General features: G+C 34.7%; 1 protein-coding gene across 2 annotated transcripts; it reads right to left on the reverse strand.

The window, feature by feature from the left end:
* Positions 1–1,160: 1,160 nt before the first annotated feature.
* On the reverse strand, positions 1,161–9,771 carry LOC103498121 (probable methyltransferase PMT9). 2 transcript variants are annotated; one of them, XM_008460612.3, is made up of 8 exons: positions 9,375–9,771; positions 9,125–9,289; positions 8,837–9,019; positions 8,039–8,633; positions 7,717–7,829; positions 7,366–7,586; positions 2,283–2,619; positions 1,161–1,477 (listed from the first exon to the last, which is right to left on the reverse strand). In XM_008460612.3, exons 1-7 carry the CDS (start codon positions 9,612–9,614, stop codon positions 2,301–2,303), a joined length of 1,836 nt encoding a protein of 611 aa, XP_008458834.1. In that variant the 5' UTR covers positions 9,615–9,771; the 3' UTR covers positions 1,161–1,477; positions 2,283–2,300. The 2 variants fall into 2 exon arrangements, with proteins under 2 accessions (XP_008458834.1, XP_008458833.1); XM_008460611.3 differs by having other exon boundaries at positions 1,161–1,463; positions 9,375–9,769.
* Between the last annotated feature and the right edge of the window lie 5,311 nt (positions 9,772–15,082).

The raw sequence follows: 15,082 nt of genomic DNA on the forward strand, positions 1-15,082 counted from the left end.
TCATAATATTTATCAAAACTTTATTAAATAATACATAATATTTATTTTTAATAACAATTTGAATTTAAATTTTATATTATCCCCTAAAATCGCAAATATGAATTCAAATCGTGGGTTTGCAGTGGGTTTTGACGTGTCTACATTTGTTGGAGTCAGATTTAGTCGACTTTCACGGATTTAGCCGCACCGATAGGAGGATAGAAGGATCGAGCGGCGTTTTCGGCGAGTTTCATACCGAGTTTCGCTGTGGGTGTTTTATTTTTCAGTCATGGTTCTTCTTGGGGTTTGCTTTAGGTTGTTTGATATGTAAGCCTCTGATCGGAGGAGCCGATAAGAAGAAAATTCTTTGATTTGTGCCAAATGTATGAAGTCTTTGAAGGGTTTTAAGGGAACGAAGCTGGAAGCTAGCTAAAATCATTTCTGCCTGAATATATAAATGTCGCCTGAACAAGTATAAAACAACTACAGAAATTATGTAGAGCTTTGATGATAATAGTCGTTACTTATGTGTCAGAAGTTTGATTTTAATTATAGAATATTCGTGGATTATTCAATTTTTTCGTCAAGGTCCATGTAATTATTGACTTTTAACTTCATTTTTGAAAACCTGATTAGAAAATAGGTTTGAAAATTATAAAATAAATGTTTATAGTCTTAATTTTAGAAAATGGTTATCAAATGAGTCTAACTAATTAAACATATATTTGAGATTATTTCAACATTTACAAACTTGCCCCAACAAGAATATACCACGAAATATGTGTGCAAATATTTACTCATGGATTGTGCAAGTTCATCTATTATGGTTCATGATTTATCTTAATTATATGGTTCACCTGATGAAGAGATCAAACATCAATAAATAGTAGAGGGTATTTTCAATACACAAAACTATAACGTCAAAAAAAAATTCAGTTCCGTTTATATTCATCACGGTAGGAATTAAGTTCAAGCTTTCTCAATCTCTTCTTATCAATACTCAGACTTCTCAACAATAGTCTCCTGACCTATATGGAGGAATAAATTCCAACCACTATTTATAAATTGTTATTACTCCATATGTTATTTATTTTGTGACATGACAATATAGTGATGTAATTACTCCTAAAAAATTAAAAAAAAAAAAAAAAAAAAAAAAAAAAAACCCTTCCAGTCCACTCTATAAAAAGTTATTTGATAAAAGTTGAAAAATGTCACATTAATCTTCTCGCATGCCGAAAAAAAAAATAAAGTTATTGTCAATGTATTTCATTGATTACGTGCATTCTGTCAAAAATGACCATCTTCATGGCAGTTGTATCGTTTCATCTTCATCTTCATCTTCAGCAACGATTACCGGGGAAAGTCAATGGGAAAATGGCCACCGCAGCAAATATAAATATATTATCTGTTGATCGAAGCTCCCCAATCTTCATTTTCAACTGGGAGCCAAGGACTCTAAAAGTATGTAATACTTGGTTTTCCTACAAGGGTAAAACTTACGTTTTACAGGTCAGGTAAACAACCGTCAACTATAAATTATATAATTCTTACTTTACCAGTAACCAAAAAGAAATCCAACTGAGGGAGAAAAAGAGAATAAAAAGATTCAAGTTGAAGTGTTTTCCTTGAACCCCACCTCAATGGAAGTGTCTCTCATCATAATAAAGAAACAAAATTTCTAGAAGTGAAAGAAGCTAGGGAAGTGTAACTGTGAGAGACCCACTTAGAGATATAGTAGGATTATTAGTAGAATATTAGTATGATTATTAGAAGGGTCATGTTAGTAAATAGTTAGAAAGTTTGTTACGGATCTTAGTTATAAATAGAGGGAATGAGTTTGGGAGCAAGGTGTATAGAATTTAGTGGAATTTCCTCTGAGAAATGTAGGAGAGGCTAGCCATCTTGAAAACCTACGTTATCTTGTTACTTTTCTTATGATACCATACCATATTTTCAGCCATCTTAGTATTTCAGTGTTTGCTCAATGTTTGTTCCTGAGTGTGTTCTTGTTAGGAATATTAAAGTCTCTGAAGTGAAAAAAAAAAAAAAAAAAAAATCCAGATTTGAAGTATAGCAATCTCCAAGCCTATTTAACCATTGGTCTCCTACACTTGGTATTTATGTTTATCTGTCATTAATCTTTTTAGAAATCTCAATTCTAAAGAAAGACAGCCATTTTTCAAAGTGATATGCCCTATCAGAAAGACGTCACTGCAGAGGCCAATAAACTAAGAATACTTGAGTCAATGCCATGAGATATGAGATACTTCATTCACAAAAGGGAAATAAATTTAACTTACCTGAAAAATGCAGCAAAATCAGACCGTTGCTAATTCATTCTCCCACAACTTCTTTCTTGCAATTAGAACTCTTTCTTCTACTACTTTGGAAAGAGCATCAACCCTAGGTTCCACTTCTGATAACCATCCATCCCATCTTAGGGCTGTAAAATACTTCCGTATGTAGTTGATGACAGAAGGAACATCTCGTATAATAACAAAGCCATCTGGCCTTAGAATCCGATCCATTTCAATTAATAGATCCTCCATACTGCATCCACGAACATTAATTTCCGAAAATACACCCCAAGCATGAAGAAGATCGTAGGTGCGAGGATATGTGGAAAATGCTTCACACCTGTAAAACAAAACCAAGGAATCTGGGTAAGCGAAGAACACAAACAGGATGGTAGCAAATACAAAGCAAAGTCGCATTACAAGTGAATACAATTTCCCATATATTAAAATGTGAGGCTGATAAACCTCCAATAGTATTTCAGTATAGTAGAAGGAATAAGAAGAAGGTTTAGTATGAGTGGCAGAATTGTAATAAAAGACAGATTGTAGTAAGTTTGTTAGTAGAATGTTATTCTTTAAGTAGGTCGGCGTGAGTTAGTATAAATAGAGAAGTTTGGGCGGGAAAAGGGTCTTCTGTGTGTACTTTGAGGAGTTAGTTGGCTTGTTCTTCTTGAGAGGAAGAAGACAAGAAGGCCCTAGACATTGTATCGAGTTTCACTCAATTCAATTTACATTGTATCGAATTCCATTTCATCAATAAACTACAAAATTACTTTCGATTAGTTCGGTATCTACCATTCTCGTATCAGAGCTCGTCGATCCGAAAAGGAGAAGTTAACGATGGCGGAAACAAGAATTGAAGAGAAGATGGAAATGTTTGATCAAGAGATCGCCGGAATAAAGGAGTTGAGTAAGATGCTGGTAATTGAAGCAACACTGATCGAACTTATGAAGATATGGAACTAATGCCTCTGCAGTCCGGGAAACAGCAGCAGGCCATTCTATCGTACATAAACAAACGCGAAGGAGCAATCAATGATCAGTGAATGGATGACTGAGTCGGTTCTACGGGAGTCGTCGACGATGAAATTGAAAGAGAACGAGGCATCTTCCGGTCAAAATATCGGAGAAAACAGAGCTGAAAAGAAAAGCGATTCGAATGATAACTCGACGGATCGGAGCTAATTTAAGAAAGTGGAAATGTCGGTTTTCACCAGCGAGGATCCCGATTCCTGGCTCTTCCATGCTGAAAGGTATTTTCAAATACATAAACTATCTGAATCTGAGAAACTGTTAGTTTCTACTATTAGCTTTGATGGTCTGACATTAAATTGGTACCGTTCGCAAGAGGAGGAGAAATTTGTGAGCTAGTCCAATCTGAAAGAAAGGCTATTAGTACGGTTTAAATCTACTAGAGAGGGATCTACTTGTGGTCGATTCCTTAGAATTCGGCAGGAAACTACGGTAGAAGAATATAGAAACTTGTTTGATAAATTGGTAGCTCCTTTGTCCGATCTCCAAGAAAGAGTTGTTGAAGAAACTTTTATGAATGGATTATTTCCATGGATACGGGCAGAAGTAGCATTCTGTAGACCGAAAGGCTTAGCAGAGATGATGTTGATAGCTCAATTGGTTGAAAACAGAGAGATTATTAGAGATGAAGCGAATTTGAACGGGTTTTCTGGCGGGAAATACCCACCGCAATCCTCAGTGAATGCGAAACCTGCAGCGAATCAGTTTACAAGTGAAAATAAAGGAAATACGTTGTTTCCTATAAGAACGATTACACCAAGGAGCCCAAATGCCGATGAAGTGCACAAGGAGGGAACTTCTAAAAGGCTACCTGATGCAGAGTTCCAATTGAGAAGAGAAACGGGACTTTGTTTTAAATGTAATGAGAAGTATTCAGATGCTCACAAGTGCAAAATGAAAGAGCAACGGGAGCTTAGAATGTTTGTGGTCAACAGTAACAATGAAGAACAAGCAAGCGTAGAGTATTTGGGGCATATAATGTTTGAAAATGGGGTGGAAGTAGACCAAAAAAAAATCAGATCTATAGTGGATTGGCCTAAACCGACGAATGTGCGGGAAACACGTGGATTCCTCAGATTAACGAGGTATTATCGAAGGTTTGTGCATCAGTATGGAGCCATTGCTGCTCCCCTTACTCAGCTGCTAAAGAAAGGAGGGTTCAAATGGAGTAAAGAAGCTAATGAGGCTTTTGACAAGCTAAAGGAGGCAATGATGTCTCTACCTATTTTAGCGTTACCAAAGTTTGACCGACCCTTTGAGATTGAGACAGATGCGTCTGGTTTTGGAGTGGGAGCAGTATTAATCCAAGATAAACGTCCTATAGCTTTTTACGGTCACACATTGGCGATAAGGGACAGGGAAAGGCCGGTATATGAAAGAGAGTTGACGACCGTGGTTTTGGCTGTGCAGAGATGGAGACCATATCTATTGGGAACCAGGTTTACTGTGAGGACTGATCAAAGGTCATTAAAGTTTCTGTTGGAGCAGTGTGTGATATAACCACAATATCAAAGGTGGATTGCTAAACTCTTGGGATATACGTTTGAGGTAGTGTATAAACCCGGAGTTGAGAATAAAGCAGCTGATGCTCTCTCAAGGATCCCCCCACTGCACAATTGTGTAGTATGACAGCCCCGGTCTTTCTTGATTTAAAGACGATTAAAAAAGAGGTGGAAAAGGATGAGAGGCTGCAGAAAATTATAACTGAGTTATGTGGGGGACAGGAGCAGCTGGACGGCAGGTTTAAAATTCATAATGGTATGTTGAGATACAAAGATAGGTTGGTTGTGTCGAAATCCTCCAAATTAATTCCAGCCATTTTACAAAGCTATCATGATTCAGCTGCGGGGGTTCATTCCGGTTTTCTACGAACCTATAAGAGGATAGCCGGGGAATTATACTAGCAGGGTATGAAATCTGTCATTAAAAAGTATTGTGCTGAATGCTTGGTATGTCAACAAAATAAAACTTTGTCCTTGTCTCCAGCAGGGTTATTATTGCCATTGGAGATCCCTACATAGATTTGGAGTGACATATCTATGGACTTTGTGGATGGTCTTCCTAAGGCAGCTGGTTTTGAAGGTAATATTTGTAGTGGTAGACCGACTGAGTAAATAGGGCCATTTTTTGCCACGGAAGCATCCCTATTCTGCAAAATCAGTAGCTGAATTGTTTGTCAAGGAGGTAGTGAGACTTCACGAATTTTCCACATCCATTGTGTCGGATAGAGAAAAGGTGTTTCTTAGTAACTTTTGGAAGGAGATGTTTCGATTAGCCAGAACAAAATTGAATAGAAGTTCCGCATATCATCCTCAAACCGATGGACAAAATGAAGTGGTGAATAGAGGAGTTGAGGTATATTTGCGATGTTTTTGCAGCGAGAAGCCTAGAGAATGGATTAAGTGGTTACCGTGGGCCGAGTATTGGTATAATACCACCTTTCAGATGACTTTAGGCATGATGCCTTTTCAAGTGGTCTATGGGTGCAACCTCCATCTCTGATGTACTATGGCGATCAGGTAACATCCAATGCTACATTGGATAAACAGTTGAAAGAAAGAAATATGGTATTAATGTCCATAAGAGACCATTTACGCCTGGCGTAGGATTAGATGAAAAAATATGCTGATCCGAAAAGACGACACGTGAAGTATGAAGTTGGGGATTTTGCGTTTTTGAAGATAAGACCATATCATCAGTTTTCCTTGAGAAGAAAAAGAAATGAAAAGCTCTCTTCCAAGTATTTCGGACCTTATAAAATCCTTGAAACGACTGGTCCAGTGGCCTATAGGCTGGAATTACCGTAAGGTTCCTTAATCCATCCTGTTTTTCATGTGTCTCAACTAAAGAAAGTGGTGGGAGAGCATATTGATGTGCAGCCAACAATACAGCAGCTGGATGAGAACTTTGTGTAACTTTGTGTAGGAGACTAACTCTGTTGAAGCTATTGACTATCGCAAAAATAAGGCAGGAGGCTAGGAAGTTATGGTGAGCTGGGAAGGGTTGCCGAATCATGAGGCAACTTGGGAAATGTATGAGGAAGTGCAGCGTAAATATCCGAGTCTTCACCTTGAGGACAAGGTGAATTTGGAAGGGAGGAGTAATGATAGACCTCCAATAGTATTCAGTATAGTAGAAGGAATAAGAAGAAGGTTTAGTATGAGTGGCAGAATTGTAATAAAAGACAGATTGTAGTAAGTTTGTTAGTAGTCTGTTATTCTTTAAGTAGGACAGCGTGAGTTAGTATAAATATAGAAGTTTGGGCGGGAAAAGGGTCTTGTGTGTGTGGTTTGAAGAGTTAGTTGGCTTATTCTTCTTGAGAGGAAGAAGACAAGAAGGCCCTAGACATTGAATTGAGTTTCACTCAATTCAATTTACATTGAAATCGAATTCCATTTCATCAATAAACTACAGAATTACTTTCGATTAGTACAGTATCTACCAGAGGCCTGATGACTATAGACATTTTAAAATTAAGGAATAAACGGAAGCAACTACTTAGATAATAAAATGAAAAGCCAGATGATTGCACACACGTACGTAAATTAGCTGTTTCTCTTAAATTAGATGCTTGGCAGATGTATTGTGCTCGCCTTAACTTGCTTCTGTGACAGTGTGTTTGGGGTAAGGAGTAAAATAGTGAGGAGTAGAAAGTTATGAAGTCTGGGGATTTGAGAACTCATGGAACCCGCAATATAAGGAGTTGATAAGATATAAAATTGATAGTTTTTAGTAGTGGGACCCACCAACTCCTTAGACTAAACAAGGAGTAGAGTTCACAATTCATACCTCAACTTATTGGGCCAAACACAATGTTAAGTGCAAGAACAATCCAACAATTTTCAAATAATCAGGTTCGTATGCTATAGTATGATAAGATCAAATCAGTCAAAATAACATAGCAACGTGGCAATGGGAGGTACCATTATTTTAAATAATCAAGAAAAGTTTAACATCAGTAAATTCAATCACCAAATCCAACTAATATCATGGAAAAAGAAGTAAGAAGGAAAATATCAAAGTCAATTTAGGAATGACCGGGTAAAGTGCATACCAATCATGAACAGTTCCTAATAAGCCTCTATCATAAACGATCTTCAACTTTGCAGAAGAATTGATAGGAGCAACATTCATCACCCAGACATCTTTATTAATCAGTGCAGCAGCAAACCCCCCAAGATTGGAATTCATATCCATCACATTTCTGATGGAGTCCCTCTGTACGACTAATCTCATTTCTTTCCAATATTCTGCAACTCTAAGCTGCCAAACAGTCTGCATAAATTGAATCTTTCTTTAGGTTTCTAAAATATGACGAAAAAGGTAAATAATGAAACAGCATTTGTTGCTGCTAATGCTTAGAAACCATAGATGAAATGAAAATTGACATCTACTAAAAACTTACACTGTCTTCTTTGAATTCTTCTGCACTGACACCAACTTCTTCAAGACGTGGTGGAGCTGAAGTAAGTCTCTGTGGCCAAGGAACTAGTCCACTTCCTTTTTGCTTGTGCATCTCTGTTCCATTGATATGTTAAAAAAGAATAATGTAAGAGAACGTCTAGGTGCATAAAAGAAGTGACAACGAAATGCTTAAAAAAAGAAAAGTGAAATGAACATACTAAGTTTATAGAAAAATTAAGGCAGAATCTGGGAGGATCATTTAATGAGAAAACTCTTCACAGAATGATTAAAAGAGCGTGTGGCTAGAAAGCATTTGCACTCACTTGCAGAGTATCGGGATATGCATGCTTGCATTGACACATTCCAAGTCAAATCTGAATCATCGTTTAAATTACACAAGGGTGGAAGAGTCCCTGGATCTCTTTTCAAGTAACAGCTATTACTTATTGGCTTTCCCCATATGACAGTTTGATCTTTTTTGGCAACAACTTTCCAGCACATCCTTTTCAGGATATCATGCATAGCCATTCCAATCTTTCTATTTTCTGGATCATGTGCATAAGCTTCAGGAGAGGAGTACGCAAAATAACCTCCAGGTCTCAGTAACCTGTCAAGTTCTAATAACAGAATTCCATCTCTCTGTAGCCAATCAATTCGACAACGAGAGCAATGAGCCAACTCAAATGATCTACTTGGATAGGGGAGTCTTTTTGTTCCCAAAACACCAAGAGTTGATGGAATCCCTCTCTCAAGTGCAAATTGTATTTGGTTCTCGTGCACGTCGTTAGGAGCAAGTGACATAGCAATAATATCATGTGAAAGAAGATATGCTCCAAAACTTGCAACCCCACAACCAACATCTAGGACATTCCGCACATTTCCACCATTGTTGAGCTTCTCACCAGGGAACTTAAGCATCTGATGACACTCACAACAAGAATTTAAGCATGAATCCCATGTCCACACATTATTCATTTACTTGCAGGAAGAAGACTATAGAAACAAATTTTGACAGTTGGGAAGCTGTCAAATTACTTGAATTTGAGATTACATTGAACTGTATTTGTCACTCTCTTTTTCAGTACAATACATCAAGGATTGACAACAGAAAAACAACTCACCTTTGCAAGTGCAATTATATACTTATCAGCTCCATAATGAAAATGAGTTCCACCTCCAGGAAAATTGATCTTATCCCCATTCACAACCATCCAGTTCTGGTCTGATTTTTCTTGTGCAAGGTGTGTATGAGGTATGTTAGCCTTCCACACTTCATCCCTACTATTTGGCCATCTTATTGGGATCTGAAACTCTAATTATAATTTTGTCGGGATCAAAATTCAAAATAAGCTTAAAAACCATCAATAAAAACATCAAAATTTCTTACCCTAAGTACATAAATAACCAACCTTATAACCAGTAGGAGGAGGAACTAGACAATTATAGCGGCGTTCAGGAGGAGGACAATGCCGTTCATAATGCTCCATCAAACTCAAATTGAGCTTCAATTTCAATTGGTAAATAAGGTTTCTATCTAAACAAGGTATCAACTCTGAAAACCTTTCATCGCAGATCTAAATTAACAAAACAAGAATAGTATCAAGTAAACAAACTTTTAAACTAAAAAGAAATGAAACCCAAAAAACTAGTGATACTTACAGGTATAGACTGAGGGACATGAAGAGTCAGGTCTCGACGAGGTTCATGCAAATCATCGAAATCACGAGTGTAAAGGTCACCAGAAAAAAGAGGATCAGAATCTTCCCCATCAGATCTGCGGGAGCTGGGAGCGAAAGAGGATCCATAATAGAGGCAAAGGAGGGCGAGAAGGATGATGAATCCGAGAAGAAGGAGTTTGAGTAAGCGAGTGGAGGAAAGGGAGTGGGTTTTGTGCTTCATTAGTGCAACAAAATTGGGGGAATCAATGTGAGTGAAGATTCAGATAAATGGAAGAAGAAAAAGGTCAAGAGATTCAGATATGGGGAAGAGATTGGGTATAAGCTGAAGAGGTTAAGTCATACTGTTCATCGTACTTTCGGCATCGCCAAAGGGCCCAGAAATGTTAATTACGTCAAGCTTTTCATTAATTTCTTCTTCTTCTTTCTTACTGTATAATTACATAAATTCAAAGCAGGGATCTATGAGTGGTAACCACATGTCATATCTCAATTTCAGCCACTACACCTTTTGGACAGCCCTCTACATCTACAACCTGCGCGATGATATTCGTAGTTAATTATTGAAATTATATTTTTATTTTTATTATTAGGTATTAGAAAATATATTTGTTTTGATTGTTTTTCTAATATTTATTTTGGTTTCTAAATGTTCTAACTTTATTTTATTTTAGTCCATTTAGTTTTCAATGGAATGTTTGAGGTATGAACTATCATAATATTATAATAATCGTCTCTTATTGTGCCAAATACTATTCTTTACAAAACATCCATTTGCTACCATATCTACTATTTGGTTCAACTTTTTATATTTTATATTTTTTATTTTTTAATTCTTTGCTAACTATTTATTATTTACTTCTCAAATATATATTACTATAATTCAAATTAAAATAATCTATACTTTAAACAAAAAAATTATTTTAATCTACAACTATAATAATCAATTTTTTGCCCTCAAACACCTCTAGATGTTCATTTTGATTCTTATACTCTCAACTTTTCTTCGTTCTGATAAAAAGTTATGGTTTTGATCCCTTAAAAATGATACAAAAATATAAATGAAAAAATCCAAAATGATTACTTTTTAAAAGAAAATGCTCAAAGTTGAGGACCAAAATGAATATTATATATATAACTTAACAATTTACATTGGTAAGAAATTTCATTAAATTTTAATAACATTATTTACAAAAAACACTAAATTGCGATAAATTGTAAAATACATAACTAACTGTTACTTAACAAAGTAAGAACTGAATTGTATATTTGAAATTGTAAAAATTAAATCACTACAAAATAATGTTTAAAGACTAAATCAAATTTTAGAGGAAGTTTAGAAGCACAAAATTATTTTTAACCTCAATTAAAGACTAAATTAATAATAAATTTCTATGAAAATTTAGTATTACAAGTGGATACAAAAAATTGACTCTCTACCTTCGATTGAAGTACATTTCGATTGTCGTGGAAGTTATACTCACACAATGTTCTCTTGATTGATGATATACATTTAAATCAGTAGAGTTAAATTTGTTTAAGTTTTTAATCCAACTTTACCAATCATCTTCGATATGTGAATAATGTAATAAATTTTTATTCATAATTTTTTTCTAAGTGAAAATTTGAGGAAACATTGTGTTTCCAGATGAGAAAACACCACTTTAAATATTGTATTTAATAAATAGCATATAATCTAAGTGATTAAGACATATATATAAACTTGAATATTGTAAGATCTAGTAGATTGTTCTACAAAATTAAGTGAAGAGTGTGTACGTTGACCAAAAATTTATATATTGATATATAAAGAAAAAGAAGCGTAGTCCTTCTTTAAACTCCTCAATTCTAGTGTACTAAAAACAAACCATGAATACGGTTCAATTAAATCAGAGTGATTGTTGGTTAAGTCACAAATTTGTTCCTTAAAGTAAAAGGTACTTAACCAATCTCTATCAAATAAGTTCTTAAGCTTTCCTCAACGTGGGGATAACATTGTTATCTCAACTTCTCCCAAATGGTAGAAGTCTGAATTTTAATCTCCTCCGCTAATTATTGGAACTAAAACCAAAATGGTGTCTAATATATAATTGGCATACTCAGCAACTTTTAAAAACAATGAATCTTATTAAATATAGTAGAGACAAAAAATATTATCGTCATCGCAAATCTTTTACGGATTATCTATCAGTCGACTTCTCCAGTTTGATCTCACTTTACGAATTCACTTGTGTGAGAATTACTTGCATTTGTATTATCACACTCCATGTCGGACCAACTCCTCACTAGGCTCAAGACGACGACGTGAAGCTAACGGACATCGTCCTCCTCTAATGACATTTTTCGACTTTGTTTAACCTACTCTTTAAACTAGCTTTAAACAAAAACATATAACCTGTAGAATCAATAAAATTAGTAGTATATTCTAAGACATACAACATCTGACTCAACCTCTAGGCAAACTGATTTATCAACTCTAATATAAACATGTAAAATTTGGAGAAGACAACGACACCAAAACTACTCCATACAATCCCAACTCACTTGGTTCTTTACTAGTCTGTTATATACCACAACTTTCTTAGTTCTTCACTATCTTAATTACAGATCGAATACATGAATGGAAACGAGTCATACACAAAATAATTCAAATTTCTAGCAGATTAAGTGAAATATAGTTAGAGATTGAAACCACGATCTCTAACTGAAAAAGGGTAAAACATTTTGAAAAAGTAAGCTATAAAGCCCCGTGAGTAACAACTTTATTGGTTATTTGGTGGGACCTTCTTCATAAAAATGTTTATTTGTTCAGAAAATATTATTTTGTCAAATTAAGAAAGTCTTCCTGATGAGATTCTCTTACAAAAAGATTATTTTATTTGGCAAAAATAATCTTGTTAAAGAAAGATTTTATTCTTCCAAAGTATCTGTGGCGTACTCACCTATATATACATTTGGATTGAAGAAAAGAAAAGAACTGTTTAAGTTTGCTTAGAAAAACGATTAGTTGTCCAGTGGATCGTAACTGAAGAAACAGATGTGTGCGATGTTCGTACTGTGTTCGTGAATCGTTAAGAGACGTATAATTAAGAGGAAGAATTTCCAAATACTCTCTGAATTATCAAGCTAGAAGAAATACTTGAAAGAGGAAAAGTATATCTTATTTGATTTGTTCTAAGTGGTGTAGGTTAATTTGTTAATAGCATCATTTATAGTATAGAGTATCAAATCGACTGTGTAAATTCTGTACTAAAGATCATAAAACTGTTGTTATGATCTAAATCAAATTATTAAAAGCCCTACATTTGGGTCAAGCAACCCCCAGACGTAGATCATGTTGTGTAATTGAACTGGGTTAACAATCTTGCGTGTTTATTTTGTTAACTTCTTTATCTGATGCAGTAGGCGTATCCTCTCTTGGTTAACTGAAGGTTCATTTGTTTTATTGTTGTTGACGCTTTCCTTGTTTTACCAAACTTTTAAAAACAAAACATGCATAAAAATCATTGTACTAATAGATAAACTTAGCAAAGCATCTCAGATTTCTTAAACTTCTCTTTTCTTGTTATATCTTGACTTCTTATATAACTATGAGACAACTCTAGGTAGATATCTCAATGCTTTATCTTGCTATAATTTATCTGAGATGAAAAATCTAGGCAGGCCCTACATCTTTATCTAGTCTAAGTTATGGAAACTCTAGGCGTCAACTGGACACCCTCTTCACAAGACCTTTGTGCACTGGACAAACTCCTCCATAGGGTTACTATAATTTCAGGATATCTCAAGTATAAACTAAAACATGTTCAAGAATCTCGTACACAAATAATTATACTAGACTAGACTATATCTCTTGCATCAAATAAGTCTTAAATCTATAAATCTAGCTTTGCTAAAACATATATTTAACTCAAATACTTTTGAAATTTAATATAACATGCTTGCTTATAAATTCATCGGTAAACTCATCAGTATGCTTTAAACTTTTCAAACATTTCTAAACTTCAAACTCATGCTTTAGAAAATAATCATATAAATCAAATATAGCTTAAACATTTATCTTAGAGCATTTTTTAAAATCAACTTAGAAAAACACATTTAAAACTTTGATTAAAATTCATATTTGTACCTCGTAAACTGATGGCTAAATCCTTGGTCCACATATTCGATAGGTTTTTTCTTGACCTACTAATTCAAAATCACAACCTCCTAGTTTTCCTTGTTCATTCTATAATGAACAAAAAATGGCATGCACAAGATGTCATCTCAAGTTATAACTTTAAGGGAAATCTCCCATTTTGGTTTTACTTTTCAGATTAAACCTCCAACTTCAAAAATTCATAACTCACTCAATACTTAACCAAATCGAGTGAAATTTGTGTCAAACTCTTTGTTTTTAAATCTTCTACAACTGACCTAAAGGTATGAAAACATAAAAACAATGGATTTTCCCATAATTCCCTCAAAACAAAGACTACTCCCAATTCGTGATTTCCAGCAACTCTCGGCTTCCACCTAACCATTAGAGATGGATTTAGTGTGAGATGGAGAAGAAGGAGAGGATTGAGCAAAGGAAAAAATTGTTTCATGAAAGATAACATGTCGTGAAACAATGGTTTGTTTGGTTGATGGATTATAACAAAGATAACCTTTAAAATTGTGAGGATAGCCTAAAAATATGTGTTGTGTGGTTTTGGGTTCAAGTTTGTGTTTGGTGTAGGGTTTTAGAAAGGGGATAACGTGCACATCCAAAAAATTTTAAATAACACAAATCAGGAGTATTACCAAAAAGCTTTTTAAATGGTGACAACATGTGAAGAGAGGGTGAGGGCATTCGATTAATAAGAAAAACTGCAGTAGAAAAAGCATAAGGCCAAAATTCAAGTGGAACAGGGGAGTGAAAAATTAAAGACATTGCAGTTTCAACAATGTGACGATATTTACGTTCTGCAATGTCATTTTGGTCGAGAGTATAAGGACATGATTTTTGGTGAGAAATACCTTTGGATTCAAAAAAAGGATTGCAAAGAATTGTTGCAGAATTCGCCACTACCATTAAATCGAAAAACTTTCATTTTCTGAGATAGTTGAGTTTCAGTAAAAGAAACAAATTTTTGTACAATAGAAGGAACATCTGATTTATAAGCAATAGGAAAGAGCCAAGTAAATATGCTAAAATTGTCAATAAAACTGACATAATAATGATTTCCATTAGAAGAAATTATTGGAGATGGTCCCCATACATCACTATGAACAAGTGTAAGTGGTGTAAGAAAGTAGATAAAGGTATAGGAAAAGGTAATTTTTTTTTTTTATTTTTTTCTTTTAGAAAACTAGTGCAATTGTAAGTAGAAAGAGAATGAGACAAAGATAGACCAATGTGAGATAAAATTGAACTGAGAATCCTTGGAGCAGGATGACCCAAATGAAAATGTCATAATGATAAATGCTCCTGTTTTGCATGAAAATTTAAAATATTTGAATGCATGGTAGATGTGGATGGAGTAGAAATACTCGAAATAGGGTAGAGACCATTGGTGTTTTCACTAGTATACAGAGTTCGGCCAGTGACTTTATCCTGAATGAGGAACCAGTTAGCATAAAAAATGAAAATACAATTATTATCAAGACAAAATTTATGAACAGATAAGAGATTGGCTGCAAGTTGTGGAGCATGGAGTATTTTGGAAA

The sequence above is a fragment of the Cucumis melo genome, chromosome 9 (genome assembly GCF_025177605.1).
Source record: "Cucumis melo cultivar AY chromosome 9, USDA_Cmelo_AY_1.0, whole genome shotgun sequence".
NCBI lineage: Eukaryota > Viridiplantae > Streptophyta > Magnoliopsida > Cucurbitales > Cucurbitaceae > Cucumis > Cucumis melo.

Coding starts and splice junctions, on each gene's coding strand:
- LOC103498121 (XM_008460612.3), bottom strand. CDS start 9,614: ATGAAGCACAAAACCCACTCCCTTTCCTCCACTCGCTTACTCAAACTC. Junction 9,290..9,374: donor ATGTCCCTCAGTCTATACCT/GTAAGTATCACT, acceptor TTGTTAATTTAG/ATCTGCGATGAAAGGTTTTC. Junction 7,830..8,038: donor CATATCCCGATACTCTGCAA/GTGAGTGCAAAT, acceptor TCAATGGAACAG/AGATGCACAAGCAAAAAGGA.